Raw genomic sequence first — 15,877 nt, forward strand, 5'->3', positions numbered from 1 at the left:
GGTTCTGTTGCATTTGTGGCCTTTTAAACTAAGCATTGCTTTGGATAACATTTCTTTCAAACACACTGCTGAAAGAAGTAGTCTCTAGACTAAGAAAGGGGGAAAAATGATATATTTGTTTTTCTGCTCATTATGATTACTGTCTTTCCCCTTTTGGCATTCCTTATAGTGTATGTGGGATTTCATATTTAATCCTGACGCAGTGTACCTTCTTGTATTGAAACAGAGACAAAAAATATTGACTAATTCTGCTCTTTACTGCCTAGTTCTTTTGTGAGGCAATGCAGATACTGTATATGTCTGGCAACTAATCATAGGACTTCATATTAGGTCATCCTACTAAACTGCACAATGTTTTCTACAAGGTAGTAGAAAACTGCTGATTTGGTTTCTGACTTAGGTTAACAGCTTTCAGAACCGGATTGTGGTTCTGATCACCTTACAGTGCTTAGTTGTGAGTGGATGGACATTATCTGGGTCGTTTTTCTAACCTCCTCCTATTATGTTGTGTTCTCCCACATTTTTTCTTCCCACATTGGTTTGTGTAACTCGATGGTTTGTAGGATGGACATGACAACATATACTATACCTTTATGGGAACCATCTAAATATCTAATTCCCTAACCATCTGGTGCAAAAACATGGTTTAAGTATCCTAGAAATAGATGCTTTTGTCATATCCGTTCTAGTTTTTGTTTGGGAAGTGAAATGCAAGAATTTTCATTTCGCCGCACCAAATGTAATTGATTTGTCATTGATTGTCCTTCTGTTTGGTAGAAAAAATAAGAGCTTATTCTGACTGGGAGGTTAAAAAGTCAGTATGGACAAATGCGACAAGTCTAGATTGGACGTAGAGGGACTGCAGACCATTGGAAATCCCATTTGGGGTTTGGTTGACCCTTGCGTTGTGTGTTCCGAGAGCCTCCCCGCCCTTTGACCTGTCTAAATGAATTTCCAAAGCCCATTAACCCCCTGGCACATTCTTAAAGAGGTACTTAAAGTCAAAAGGTGTCTTTAGAATATTTAGCTCATAAAGCAGTCTGTTTATTCTGCTTACTGTGTCCTTTGTTGCCTGCTGGGGTTGAAACGTGTAATGGATGAGCTTGCTTTGGCAGTGCCCAGCACTGTCTGTTGAGGTTGGAGGTGGGCTCTTCCTGTCTGCAGGCCCTGTGATGATACCGTTGTTGGTCTGAGCCCCTCAGGCATGGCTGACCCCTTCACCTCTGCGCAGCCGACAGATGATTGGCATTCTTGGCTCAGCCGTTTGACTTCAGGTTAGGGCAGTGGACTGGATGGAGACCAAAGAAAACCTTGGCTTTTTTTTTTCTTAGGTGTTTTACCTCCCAGTCAAGCTCCCTTCATACCTCCTTCGAGAGCAGTAGTAGTGCCGTACTTGGCTGGTCGTGTGTTGAACTGCACAGAGGCCAGGAGCATCGCAGTTAAGACCCTTTTGCTGGGTCACATTGAGAGCTGGCATTCAGTTTGTGCAGGATCTCCGTTTGTCAAACAAGCCATAACAGCGTGTTGAATTCCACTCTGAGGGATCCAGTGCTGTTTTTTTGCTCATGTTTCGCATGAAGGTCAGGATCTAACTCCCAGGCGGGTACTATCTTCTTGCCAGTGGTTTTTTGAATGAGGAATCATAATTATTTAATACACAAGATTACAAGATTTTGGAGCAAATATTTACCGCAGAAGAGTAAAGGTTATTGTTTGAGGACATCCGAGAGTGTTCTTCCCACTACTAAGTCTCGAATCGGTTTTGTGTGCATGGGTCTTTCTCAGTGTTGTGCAGAACCCTGCAAAGAGCCATGTCTCTGGTGCCAGCTTGTTGACATCTGGATCTGTTCATGACTCATGACCCCTGTTTCCCACGGGGACAACTGTGTCTGGTGTTCATTTTGCAGTTTTCAGGCCAGCATCCTCAGATTACAGACCAGGCTGGAGAATGTGTTGTGTGTGTGTGTCGGCCTGTTTATTTATTTATTTTCATTTCGAGCTGGCATGACGTCTGGTGTAGGACTGCTAGAGACGATTGGGATCGAATGTCCATTGTGACGCAGGATGGTGCAGCAGGCATTAGGTCAGGGTACCTTGGAGGAAACTTTCTTTGTATTTTGCTACATCATATCATACCAAATTCATTCATATTCCTTGCAGTCTATGTTCACCTGCTACAGTTAGTTTGTGAATAAGTTAACTAATTATATTGCAGTTTTGCACTTGGGTGAATAAGTGAAACGTTTAAGATCGAGTATACTGGAGTCTTATATCCACACGTTACAACAGTGCAGTTGTACTGTCCTCAATACGGTGATCAAAGTCATTGGGCTGGTTTATAGATGTAAGCAAATATTTTGCAGTCACATGTAGCTGCCTTACCTTGACTTTGGGATCAGAGCTTTTCAGTAAGTGGTTCAGGAGCAAGCACAGCTTGGACATTGTAAGACCTGCATTCTTAAAGAAGAATAGGCAGGAGGCAGTTCCATAGTTTATCTTATTGTGTTATAGAATCACTTTCTCAGTAGGTTTTGACAGGTTCCAGCTGGGGCTTCTGTTTTCGTGTGCGATAGGACTGAGGTCACTGAATTTCTACCAGAGAGATGGGTCAGTCAATCTGTTCCAAACTCTTATTAAAATGGCTCAAGTTAAATGATATGCCAACAGTACTGTTTTCATTGTACCACTTATTAAAAGGAAACTCATCACAAGCCCTCAGAAAGAAGTCTCATCGAATGTGGTGCTCTTGTTGTTTTTTCATTGTCTAACCCATTCTTCCAGTCTACATTTATGTTCCTTTTTTCAGAGGCAAAAACCCTTCCATTATTTCCTCCCTTAGGCTGAATATTACTTCAGGAATTAACTTAAGGGACAGAAGCAAGTTTGAAAGCTAGGTTACAATGTATGTGACCCTCTTAATAAGTTCTTAATTTTTAAACATGACCATTGAACAAGAATCATTGTTTATAATTTTGTTCCAAGCTTTTTGTATTGTATCATTAAGAGGTCTGAATGTCAGTTGTTTTGAAATAGTTGCTTTTTTTTTTAACTTTGCTTTGGGATAATTTGTGATTTTTTATTCATCAGTCTTCATAAAAATGTTTATAAAAAAGGTAGCATGGGCACATTGAAAGAACTGAAGAATTAGCTAAGATTTGTTCTTACAAGATAGAGCATATTACGGTTATCTGTTCCGTTTTCCATTTTATATGCTGTGGCTTCTTGAGAACTTGGTATCTCTCTCCAGAAGCATGATAAAGACACTTTCAGTTTAATTTTTTAGCTTTTTTAATGGATGAATGGATGAATGGTTGCAAAACACAAGGTCTTAAGTCTCATTGGTGAATGCCAGAGCACATTTTCTTTTCCACAGTCCTCATCCCAACGTAATTCATCATCTTGGAATTCACTGTCCTTGCGTGATTGTGCATTAAAAAGTTTTTAAAAAAACATAAAAAACAAAATGTGTTTATTTGGCTCACAAATTCTTAGTTTCGTTATTGTTTGGTTTTGCAAGAGAACAGCTCTTATTGAAGTCAGTACTCAGTCGCTAGATTGTTTAAGAGTAAACTTACATGGCGGACATACAGTATTATGTGGAATAAACATGATTTTAAATACAATACATTGCTTTTCAGCTTTATCAGTAGGTTTTGTGACAACCCGGTAGGAAATAAAACCTAAAATGGATTAAACTGCTGTGCAACTGGGACTCTGGTTGGCTCCTGTGTTATAGGCTGTGCATGTTTTTGAGTAGTTCAGACACTGAAATAAAGGTAGGTGCTGCTCTTCTCACAGATGTGCCCGGTCCTGGACCCAGTCATTCGATGTTCTCATCCAACAGAAGCTAAGCCCTCGGTATCTGGAATGTATTGAAGTCGATTGGGGAAAGTGGTGGCTCTGGGGCAGCTTGCTTTTTCTGGCCAGCCGGGCGGCTCATCGAAGCCGCGTTTGACAAAGAATTTTGACAGAGGGGTGCCAGTCAGTTTTCCAAACCACGGAAAGGTTTTGTAGCTTGTCGAACGATGGCGAGGGGGCGGAATCCCTTCCAGGCTTCCCGGTGTGTTCTCCAGTCGAAGAGCAGCCTGCGGAATACGTTGTTCCACACAGTACGAAACTTGTGTGCCTTCTGGACCAGCTGACCGCTGAACTGCCTCTTGCTCAAGTCACAATCCTGCACAGTCAAAACAAGCCTTTATCACTTAAGTAAATGGGAGACGTTAACAAAAACTACATTTCCTTGCTTGTTAAATATTTGATGAGCACCGCATATGGTGTAAGCTAAGCCCACTGTGATTTGTATGAGCACAGTTATAGGCGGTTTAGCATTCAAAAGATTCTTGAGGCGAAAGTGCATGTGACCTATTTGCTGCCCATGCATTCTTTTGGAAGCACATGTTTGGAAAATGCAATACACTGTGACATCAGGTAAGAAATAAGCATCATTTCTTTCCACTTGTTAACTTCCCTGTGCTGCATATTGGTGGTAGAACTATTAAGTATTGACACAACTGATTTTTCTCTTAAGCATTCAACATGCGCTGTATTGCTTTGCTTCCCTGTTTGTAGTTTCTCATGAGTTAATAGTAAAATTGCTTAATTCAGCTGTTTCACTGGAAATTCCACATTAATGAATGACAAGTAGCACCATGTTGTGGGCTGGTGTTTCTGCATAGCGATAGGGATGACAGGGTGAATTTATAGCCTGAATGTGTCTAGTGAAATTCTCACATCTGTAACAATGTGCTGTGATTTACAGGCAGACACATCATAGAGCCTGACTGGCTGTTGGTGGGCAGAGCACCAGGCTGTGTGTACGAGAGCAGCTCAGTGAGTCTTTGATGTATCGGTGTGGCACGTGCAGGCCAGATCACATGACGCTTCCTGCCTCATTGCATCTTGGAGGAGCTGCCATTACAGCTCTCTCGGATCTCACATACTTCCCCGAGCTGGTCTGAATTTGGGATTTTAGTGCGTGTGCTGTTTTTTCATTCAGTCAGTTATTTAGTTTAGTCAATTAGTTTAGTCAAACTAGTTTAGTCAATTAGTTTTTTCGCATACCCCAACTTGCTCTCCATGAGACAGGGGGAGAAGCTTGAGGTCAGAGTGCAGGGTCAGCCATTGTACTGCGCCCCTGGAGCAGCTGGGGTGAAGGGCCTTGCTCAGGGGCCCAACGGAGTAGGATTCTTGAACCGGCAACCTTCCAGCCACAGCCGCAGATCCTTAGCCACAGAGCCACCTCTCCGCCCCTCACTCCGAATGTGACTCTGTTTCAGTTTCAGCTGGTGGTGCTGTATGGAAGTATGTTCATGAGCAGTATTATGGGAAGGCTCTTAAGTAGGCTAATTCCCCCCAAAATAAGAACTACTGCATAAATTCGGATACCTGCCAACCTTCATTCTCTGTGCGAGTTAAAAGGCTGGAATTTTTAGCATAATGGGCTTTGGTAGTCTCCAAACAAGATTTTTCTGCTCTGCTAGCATCTCGTGTAAGGCATTTCAGTTTTCCCTTTGGAATAAACCAGCGTTTCCTACACCAGCCCACAGAGTCTGGACCCTACTGGAACAGCCAGGCGGAGGACCTGGGAAGCGCTTGTTTAAAAAACAAAATCTACAGGACCGGCCAAGGGCTTGTGACTCCTCAGGGCAAGCGTGAGGTTGCAGCACGGTCTCCCTGCACACAGGCCGCTCTCCCTGTGTACACAACGCTCCTCTGTCTCCTGGCAACTAGAGCTGGTTAACGACAACACCTGTTCGGGCCTCCCTCCCACCCCCCCAGCCAACCCGGTTAACTGCGGTTCAGCATGCCAGTCTCACAAGTCTCCAGCAAAATGCCACTTACCTCCAAAGGGGGAATACTCCTGCTGGCGTGGTCTCCATTGGTGTCAGTAATGCTGTTTTTAAGTGTTTTGTATTGGACGCTGCGTTCAAAACATGCTGTAAACGTTGCCTTCCTCCTGTAATTGGCAGTAATGGAAGTCAGTCTTTGAACAATTCTGTGTTGCGTATATTATTTTCAGAGGATGACATGGTGGCACAGTCGGTAGCTTTTCTGCCTCGCAGCAGATGGGTTCGGGGCTCTGGGTTCACTTCTGGACCTGGGGAGCTATCGGTGTGGATTTTGAAAGATCTCCCCTCGTTGGCTAGGATTTCTTCCAGGTGCTCCGGTTTCCTCCCACAGTCCAAAGACATGTTGGCAGGTGAATGTGCTTCTGGGAAAACTGGCCCTGGTGTGAGTGTGTTGTGTCTGGGTGTGCCCTGCGATGGACTGGTGTTCCATCCGAGCTGTACCGTTAATTGCATCCTTGCGCTTATTGCTTGCTGGGATAGGCTACAGCTAGAAGATGGATGGATGGATGGTACAATATATTTTTTTCTGTATTTGTCAGTGTCCTGCCTTGTGAGGACCTCTCCAGGATTCACCTTGCTCCTGCGAACACCCTGATCTCGTCCTGTCGTCGTGGTCTTATTCTTGAAATTTGGCTTGGACCAATGATACAGCAAGATACTGTCAGAACATTTTAGTTCTGTGTTCTTTCAATATAGTGTCATAAATTTTGCTTGCATTTTGTTTTCTTGTCCTTCATTTTTTGCACATCTTTGAGTGCATACTTTTTATTTTTAGGCACTTTACTGCCAAGATAGCAGTGTCAGGTTCTCTGTGGTGAAAAGGATTTTGGAGTGCTTGAATACTCACTGGAGAATTTTAAATCTGACTGAAATAAGATTAATCTGGTACAGTGTTTTAAGAAGGTCCTCAAAATGATACCTCCATTTTTTGTTCTGCAACAAACTCGGAAAACAAAGGGAAGGCAAACAAAAAATAACCCAAAACTATCCTGTGCCAGAAATTTTTGCGACAACAGCCTTTTCTGGACTTATTTCTGGTTCTGAATTATTTTTAGTATTGGATGCTGTGATGAGAGGCAGTAATTACAAAGAACAATACTAATTTTAATATAATGACCCAGATTTTTGCTCAGTGCTGCACCCCATGCACACATGCATCTGTTGTACATATATTTTACTTGCATACATTTGTAATGAGCAGCTGTATGCTAATGACTCCCATCACATATTTTGTTAATTATGGTAGCAAAGCTGGATAACTGACCTCATAGCCATTTTCTCTGGCACTTCTCTGGACAATTCTACACCGTATCCTGTGTCAGGCTGGAGCCACAAGAATGCCACTACATTCCTGTGTAAAAATCAAGAGAGCACTCCCACAGTCGGGGGATGTGTGCTACCGTGGTGTTGGCATGTGATTGTTGTTCTAATCTCTCTATTCCGCCGGGCTGAATTTCTTTTCACAGCGCTTCGGAAACTGCCGGAAAACGGCTTATCGCCCCCAGATTCCTGTCCCAGAATGTCAATTCGTCAAATGTCAGGTTTGCCAGTTCGTGTCTGCTGGCTGAACTAGAAAAAAGGCCTTTCTCAGCAAGCAAGCTGGCAAGAGCCATAGCTCAAGAAACCCAGTTATTGTGTATGCCTGATTATCTAAGAAAAATGTTGTTACAGTCTTACGGTCGCAGTTTTCACTACATATCCCTAAATACAGGGCCACAACTTTGATCCAGTATTGTTTTCCTGTGGGTTTTGGCTGTCCCAAATAATCAGTAGCCCCTGTTATGAGAATCCTTAAAAATCTTGTGTTCTTGACATTAGACTGAAGAATTGGTGATGCACTTCACAGGCCTTGCTAAATGTTGGAAGTGAAACAATGTTCAAGACAACTTCCTCTTCAGTATCTGTGACATAAAGAGGAAACTGGGCTACTACTATCTGTAGTCCTCTGACCAGAGATTAGGGTGAAAAGAACAAACAGTATTGTCCTTGTCTCCATTTCCCTCTCTATAGTACAAATTGTATTGCTTCAGTGCTACCTTAGTGTGTGGGACAGTAAAATGATGACACATTCATATGTCATAATTCCAAGCACACCTTGAAGTCCAAAACCTTTATCCCTTAATTAATTTAACTGAGTTGAATTTTTCAAGTCTGAACTGATAGGTGACACGAGTTACTTCTGAATCTACCTGAGAATCAGCCCAGAGATCAGAGATTTGTCAGAGGTAGAAAACAAGTCAGCACACATTCAGAAGCCTGGGTCTTCTGGTGAATTGTTAAAGGAAAAGTGTTACATACCGTTAAAAAAGTACAAGAAACAAGAAAAGACACCCAACATGTTCTGAAAAGAGTTTCTGCTCCGTCTTAGGAGAATTATTGCATATTATATGAGCATTATTATAGGTGCATTCAAGAGTAAAAGTAGGAAGTCAGTGTGGCTTTAAATAGATATAATTCTCTGTTATCAATCTGCTTCAGTTGGAAATTTCTTTATCTGTACTGCCTTGTACGTTGCTCTCATATCTTCAGCTGATAATTCTGCATACAGGCCACGTGATGTCTTTGTGATGTAACCCGTTCCTGAATAAGAATAACTGGTCTCTAAGAATCAGTCCTGTTCCATTGTAACAGTGACACTCCAGGAGCATGGAACCAATTTTCAAATGAATCGTAAAATACCATTTTCATTAGGAGAGGCCTCTGACCTTTGCAGCCGCAGTGCAAGAGCACTAAAACTAAATGGATCTTTTAAAAGAGCGTTTACGATAACATGCAGGGTTTTTATTGTCGGAGCGCCATGTTTCAGTAAATGTATTGAAATAATGAAGGTGAGCAGTTACAGTCTTGATGTTCAGATACATTTCCTTTCTCAGAACTCCTCCTCTTGTTCAGTTTTCCCCCTGCTATGGCATGGCCCATGTGGTATAAACATGCCTAGAAGTGATGGTAAAAAAGGAGAGTGCAGCAGCGGAACTGAAATAGAGCTCATTCTCCTCAGTCGTCTTGTCACACTTTCCGATTACCATAGTAACACAGCGGCAAACGATAACGTTGTTGGGTTAGTGTTCATGAACAGATGTAGGAAAATGGAAAACGTTTTGAGGGGCAGTATTTCTGATTAAAAACATTGTATTGAAACAAAACCTAAGAAGAGTTTGAGCACAGCTTTAGCATATGATATGTGGACAACTAGGTGAAGGTATCCAGTCTCTGTATCGGGGCTTCTCTTTGGCGTAGTTTCAAACATCTCGATTTAATATCAGATGAAGCAACACAGCAGCAAGCACAAAATGGAGCTGGGTCAAACACAGCAGTATCTGGGTTGCGTGGATCTTGTGCTTTATGCAGGGTCTTGAGCAGGGAGATTATAAGAAGCCACTAATGGGCATAGAGATATTTGAGCCATGGAGGTAAATGCATTCTGGGAAGCATGGACAGTCCCATTTCTCTTTGGGTGGGCTTGCTGTAGCTATCAAGGGACAGTATATATACATCTAAAGTTTGTCTTATTCTGTGTTGTTCAGGGATGGAAAGGGAAAGTAGGTTTCAAATCATGCCTGATGCTCATGCTGTTTGTATACACCGATACCACGAACACAAAGTACAAATGGCTGAGGGTTAGGTATAGAGGTGACCTCGCAAAGGCCAGTCATGGTGCAACAGGAACAGAGGGCTCTTTATGTATTTTTTTCTGTAGGTTGTTTCAGTAGGCTTTTACCAGCGGTTGTTTCCTTTCTGGAGTGTGTCAAGTGGCTGTGTTTCTGTAGGTGTTTCCTCCCCCGCGGCCTGCTCTCTTTGTCTTTGCCCTCTCGCTGCGAGTTGTGCGCGTTGTGCTGGGGAGGGGGAGGCCTGTTGAGGGCAGCTGTGGTGTCTGTCTTGTCCTGGTGGAATGGCACGACTGGCATGCCTGTTGGATCGCAAGCCCCTAGAAAACACAAGGCCAAACCCCAAGCCTTACAAGAGGAGCCGAGAATAGCCCGTCAGATGTTGAATGCTTGTCACCCTGTGGCGTTGTGAAGTGGGAGAAGCAGGGAGTTTTACTTGAAATGATAAGATAGAATTACAGTTTCCTGTATATCAGGATGACGCCAGCCTTTCACACAAGGGCAATCCGAATTCTGCCTTGCATTGTTTCTGCAATGGCTGTGCATCACAATTATTTTCACTGTGACAAATAGTGATTGTCCCCCCCCCACCCCACCCCAGTATTTTTCCCGATTTGTTTTCAGGAAATGATGGCAGATAGTCCTTCTGGGATTTAAATCAATCCAGCTGGGAGGTGGCTTTACTTTCTGTCCAGCGGTTTTCGACAGTTTTTCCATGCAGAGATTTTCCTCCAAAAAAAACATCCCCGCTGGTCATCAAGCTTAACTTGGCCAGTCATGTACATTTCTGACCCTCCCCTCTCCTTTCTTTTTGGGATCAGTGTGGCACAGCAATTGGTTTTAAAAAGAAATAGTTACGGTTAAAAGGTCACTGGGGAGCTTGTCTGCCAAATCATACTGCATATCCCAGCAGAGTACTCAAATATGCATTGTATATTTTCAACTCGGAGTGAGTGTTATTTTAACATTCATCATACGAAAACGGGCGATTTTGTATACGATGGCTAAATACCAGTCATTTAAAAATAAATGTTCGTTCTCTAGTAAAACTGAGCAATTTATATTTCGAAGCATCCAAAGTCAACAGTGTCTGGTTTAAGCTTTGTTTAGTGCTGTTCACAGTACTTTCTTCATGTTAGGTTGAACCCAAGGTAGTTCTTTGTGCCAGAGAGCTCTGTCGACCATGTGCAGAGGAGAATTGCCTACGCGGTATTGTGCATCCTTCTAATTTCTGTTAATTAATGAAATTTTAAAGCTCTTCATTTGATGTACTATGAATTGATAGAATGCTCATTTTCTTTACTCTTAAGGGAGTGATTTATGGCTAAGTTGTTGAAGCTAATATGCTGATTTTTTCAAGAAGTGGCTGGGTGAATTATTCCTTGGGTTAATTACCTGCTAGCCATCGCTTTCCTATTGAACTTCAGGTCTTTTTTTATTGTTAACCATGTTCTCTGAAGTTTGATGATGGGAGAATGAACACTGTCACAAAACCGAGAGGTGGAATCCATGAAGTGGTACCCGTGGGCTTTGCTGAAAACAGACTTTGATGTGTCTTTTTTTTTTTATTGGATCCAATAGGTAAAAGAATGTTTTCTTAAATAAAAAGGTACCCTTGAGAAGTGACTTTGGACGATGTAAATAGGGCGTTTTTAAAAGGTGTGTGTCCCTGAAGTGTGGTCTCTTTCTGCCTTCCTCAACAACAGAAGGCAGGGTGAAAAGGAAAAAGCTGTGAGGAGAGTTCCTGGGTTTCGGCTTTCCCTGCCCATTGAAGTCTTTGAGTGTTTACAAAGGTCTCCGCTCCAATTGAAGATTTATGGCATTCGGACGCAACATGCAGTGCAGGAGAGAAGCACAAAGGCCCCTCTGTTCCCAGTCCTGCAGAGAGCTATTGTTACTGAGCAATTTACTGTCCTGCAGACAAATAGGCTGGTTGGTCTTGAGAGATTCTAGGAATGCAGAGAAATTGAGAACACAGCTCGAGCGCGTTGCATGTTTTGAGCACTGCATGCAAATTGGATCAGATCTTGACTAGTGCTCCTCGGACGTGAGGCATTAATGGCAGGCTTGCCTTTCAGATGGTTTTTGGAGCTCATTGTGTCTGTCGCTAGATTTGGATGCCGGGTTAAGGAGCCAGTGCAGCGTTTCCGTTTTTCACTTTTTCTTCTCTTCCAGTTAGATCAGGCTGACATCAGCTGGGCAGAGCCCTGTCCCGCAGGTTTCGGGAGCTGCTCGGAATAAAAGTCAGATAGATCTGCCATTTGCTTCCCTATGTAGGGCTCTGGCTTAGAGCAGAAATTATGTTCCTTGTTCAGAAACCTGTGTAAACCAGTTTAGACTGTAAGTCCAAATAAACATCAGAATTGACAGTTTGTTAGCTTCCCATAATTAAAAAAAATAATTTAATGTCCTATAAAATAATGTCAGAACTGCAGAATTCAAATGAAATAGACTATAAATTGGGTGTCTGGTTCCCTGTTGTTGAAATCAATTTTTGCAGCTGTCAGATGAGGCTGCCTTTTTGATATGCCACTCTAAGAGGTAAAAACGTGCTGTACCTTGTTCAAAATACATTGGAAGAACAGTTCAGTGCGTTTCCGTGATAATTGATTAGAACCGTAAAGGCATGCCAACTGGAAAAAAAAAGAAGAAAAGATATACAAGATCCTTGAATAAAGGTACAGCATAAAAATGTCTCGCCCTATTCATCTGCCATAGTAGCATTCTGAGGTCTGCTTTCCATGAAATCAGAGCTTGTCTCTTTAGTGGCCCCATGCCATTTTTTTTGCTTTTGATTATGATGGCTGAGGTCACAAACGAAAGAAGAAAGCCTTCCCAGTGCAGGTCCGTTATCTGTTTATCGAGAGAGAGCTTCTTCTGTTGCTGCACTGTAAAAGACAAGCCCTGGCAGGGGCACGTTTGCCTTTATTGAAACTTCCACAGTGACCTCGGCCATTGAATCCTAGCCAGGGTTTTGATCCAAGTCCCAGCGCCCGTCTGCAGCAGTTCCAAGCATGAACTTACGTCATCGGCCCTGGTTTAGGCTTGCAGTTGTCAACCCCAGCATTCTAGGCGGAGAACTGTGGGATATGTTAGGCTTTCTAACAAACGGCCTGGTCAGAATGGTGTTTCTTTATGAAGAGGAGAACCTTATAATTGTGTTAAACCACAGGCTTCCTAGTGTCAGCATGCTGAGCTGTTGTGGCACTAGCCTGTAACTTAGACTGAATCTGTCTCAATGCTGATGAGAGGCTTGCAAGGTTTTTTATCTTAAAGAAATCAAAGACTTTTGAAACATCCTGGACAAATTATCTTGTTTCTTCATGTACTTTCTCATATATGCAGTGTCTGTTTTTGTAATCCAGATTCATTACTGCCAATGGATTCATACTTGGAGATTTTATAATGTACCTTTTAAATTTAACAAAATTTCAACCAATACTAGAAGATTGAATGTATCCTATGGGATTTTTAATTGACTCTTGGAGCCATCTGGTGGTCTATTGGCACCATAGCTATGCTCGGCTGAAATTAAGATACACTTACAAGTGGAAAAGAGGAAGAAAATGGTTCTTTCGGATCGGGGATGTAGTTGCAGTTATTGTGCCCTGAATGTGCTTCATGTACAAGAGGGGACCCACTTCATCAACCACAGCCAAGCCCTAATTCCCAGTGCAGCAGTCAGTTCCAGTTTTCTGTTGGGTATACTGGGGCTTTGTGGTTGTAGTGTCAGTATTGTTGTGCATTGAAATGTTCGTCTGGCCAATCAAATATTTTTTGCAAAATAATGACAGTAAAATTATTTTTAGCTAAAAAAATCACTTACTGTAGTTATTGGTCAGGTAATAAGTAATTGTATTATTTGTGCAATAGTACATAAGTACAGTATGTTTTTTTTATCTTTTTTTAGCATTCGGTAATAGATTAATTTTACAGACAGCTTTCCAACTGTGGGAGAACTGGGCCGATCATATTTCCGACTCTGCATTAATTTTGAGCAAAACTGCAGGGATGTACATTTTATTAAAAGTTAAATAAGTGTCCGTTTTGTTAAAGCTTGTGATTTGTGAGGTGCTGCAGGAAAAAAACAGGATGAGATTTGTCTGCCTTTCCTGTTCCCAGGAAAGCTCTCCTGTACGGAAAATGACAAGTTAGCTAAACTGTTGGCCTTCTCAGTTCTGGGGAACCATCGCTGGTAACCATGGCGATGCGTTCCCTGTCATTGCACACGAATGAGTCGAGCTGAAACCGACTTTGCCTGAACCCTGCTGCGCCAAGAGCTTCTCTGAATCGCCTGATATCTTTTTTTCTTCCTCTCTTTCGCAGCCAACTGGTTACATGGAAGCGGCCATCTCCTACAGCACTATTGAGGACGTGCAACTTCTCTCCTGGGAAAACGCACCCAAATACTGTTTACAACTTACGTTCCCAGCAGGCACTGTTCTCCTGCAGGTAGGTGCCCACAATGTGCTTTCTCTCTGTTTTGAAATTTAAAAAAAACCCTTCTGTTACTCATGTTGCCTCCAAATCTAGATTCATGACAGTGTGGCTCCATGTACTGTAAGCGTCTGTTCTTTCCAAGAGAGCCTGCTCTGGTCATGTCTCTTACACCCCCACCCGAGATCCCTGCTGCCAGCACTGCCCACTCACTTCATGGCCTACTTTCTCACACTGAAAGCCATCCCAGACTGCTGGGAAAGTCGGCACATGCTGATTTCCTAAGGCCCAGTTCGAAACAGTCCCCCTCTCTGTGTCCTCACACTGCATTTGAGAGAGTCTGTCACTGTCTGGTTTTGTGAAGGTTTTTGCTGCATTAAAAATCTTTGCATTGGTATATATTTGTTGTGCTTCCAAGTGCATAGCAGCAAAGCACTGTGGTGGCAACAACAGGGGCTGGGAAGGGGTGTTTGACTGCCCATTAACGAGTGGAGTTGCACACGTGTGTAATGCACAATACAACATCAGTTTTCCATCTTTTCCAAAGACAGAGTGCAAAGAGGATATCGGACAGGCTCAGGGTATCACAGCGGGTCGGAGGCAGCTCTGAGGTTTGAGTTGTGCACTTCCCATGTCTCTATGACAGTGGATCACCTAGGTTTTTCTAAGTCAGGAACAACAGAACACGGAAAACAGAGAAACATGCGCTTTAACATACATGCAAATGTGTGTTGTCCTTGAAGAGAGAACTCCAGATTTAAAGTTCACCTACACAAAGTGCAACTTGCACCATATGAAAACCTGATTCACACTCATCTGCAAGTGAGAAGTCACCTCTGTGTGAACTTTAACCTGTGTTAGCTGTTTACTTCTCCATATGGGGACAATGTTATAGTGTTAACATTCTCTAAGCATGAACTAAAACTAGAAATCATGGTATGAAGGGCCCAAGAACACACTTCATCCACTGTTTTTGATTTTTTTTTTGATCCACTGTTTTTGAATATACAGATATATACTGTATATATGTCTGTTTAAATTCAGAGACTGATGAAGAGCACCAGTTGCTGTTTTCACTCCAGGGATATGCTTTTGCTGTGCATCCATTGTCAAGAAGGCTTGTTGCTGCCTCACTGCGCTTAGGTCCTGGGTTTGATTCTGGAATGCATTTAAAAATATATATGTTTTTGGAGTATAGAGTGCGTATCCAGCCGACTCTACTTTTTACACTGATTTGTCTCTGGACAGCAGCTCTGTGATTTTTTTGGTGGGCCTATTATTAATCCAATTTCAACTGTCCTTCACCTACGTAGAGCTTGCTGTACTACAGTTGGTGCATTGCTTTGTTTTTTCAATGGGGTGGAGCCGAGAATGACCTAGTTTAAATTCCTCTAGATGTTTGATTCTTTTTTGAGGTGTCTTTACATCAGATCGCGGCATGAATGGTTTTGCCTGTCAGACCTCCTTTATTGGGTAATTACATGGTTTCTGTAGGACAACGGCGATATTGATCCACCATGCATGTTTTTCAGAACTATGGTCCCGAGCGCACGTACCTCATCGTGAGCCAACTACTTCGTTAAACTTTTGTCTGCCCAGTCTTACAAACCCTTTTTATTTCTTTTAGGCGGCCAACAGCTATCTTCGGGATCAATGGTTTCACTCCCTGCAGTGGAAGGTATTAATACCTTGTTGGTTTTTGTTTTTGTCAATCAATTACAATGATTAGTGTCAAAATGCACTAACTATTTGCCCAGGATTCTTGCCTCAGATACTGAGCTGTGTGATCTCCCTCATTGTGTTCTGCTCCTCCCCCTGAGCAAGGCTGCCAGTTTCTTCCAACGATCACTGTGGGGAGGTGGTGGGGGGCTCTGTCGTTTTGTAAAGAGCACAATGAATAACTTGTCCCAAAAATAAATCCAAACAGTGAAAAAGTAGGGGTTAACACTCGCTACACCAGCTGTGTCACAATGTTTTAATAAGAAA

At 42.6% G+C, this 15,877-nt stretch overlaps 1 protein-coding gene across 2 annotated transcripts in view; it reads left to right on the top strand.

Annotated features, from left to right (window-relative positions):
* Nucleotides 1–15,877, top strand: part of cmip (c-Maf inducing protein) — a 75,858-nt gene that overhangs the window by 34,057 nt on the left and 25,924 nt on the right. For both annotated transcript variants that reach the window (XM_088938624.1, XM_088938625.1), the window contains exons 2-3: nucleotides 13,781–13,906; nucleotides 15,519–15,569. In XM_088938624.1, the coding sequence (XP_088794750.1) occupies nucleotides 13,781–13,906; nucleotides 15,519–15,569 (177 nt within the window). The remainder of the gene's footprint in view (nucleotides 1–13,780; nucleotides 13,907–15,518; nucleotides 15,570–15,877) is intronic.

This window comes from Atractosteus spatula, chromosome 21 (assembly GCF_055471065.1).
Source record: "Atractosteus spatula isolate fAtrSpa1 chromosome 21, fAtrSpa1.hap1, whole genome shotgun sequence".
In the NCBI taxonomy this organism is placed as follows: Eukaryota; Metazoa; Chordata; class Actinopteri; order Semionotiformes; family Lepisosteidae; genus Atractosteus; species Atractosteus spatula.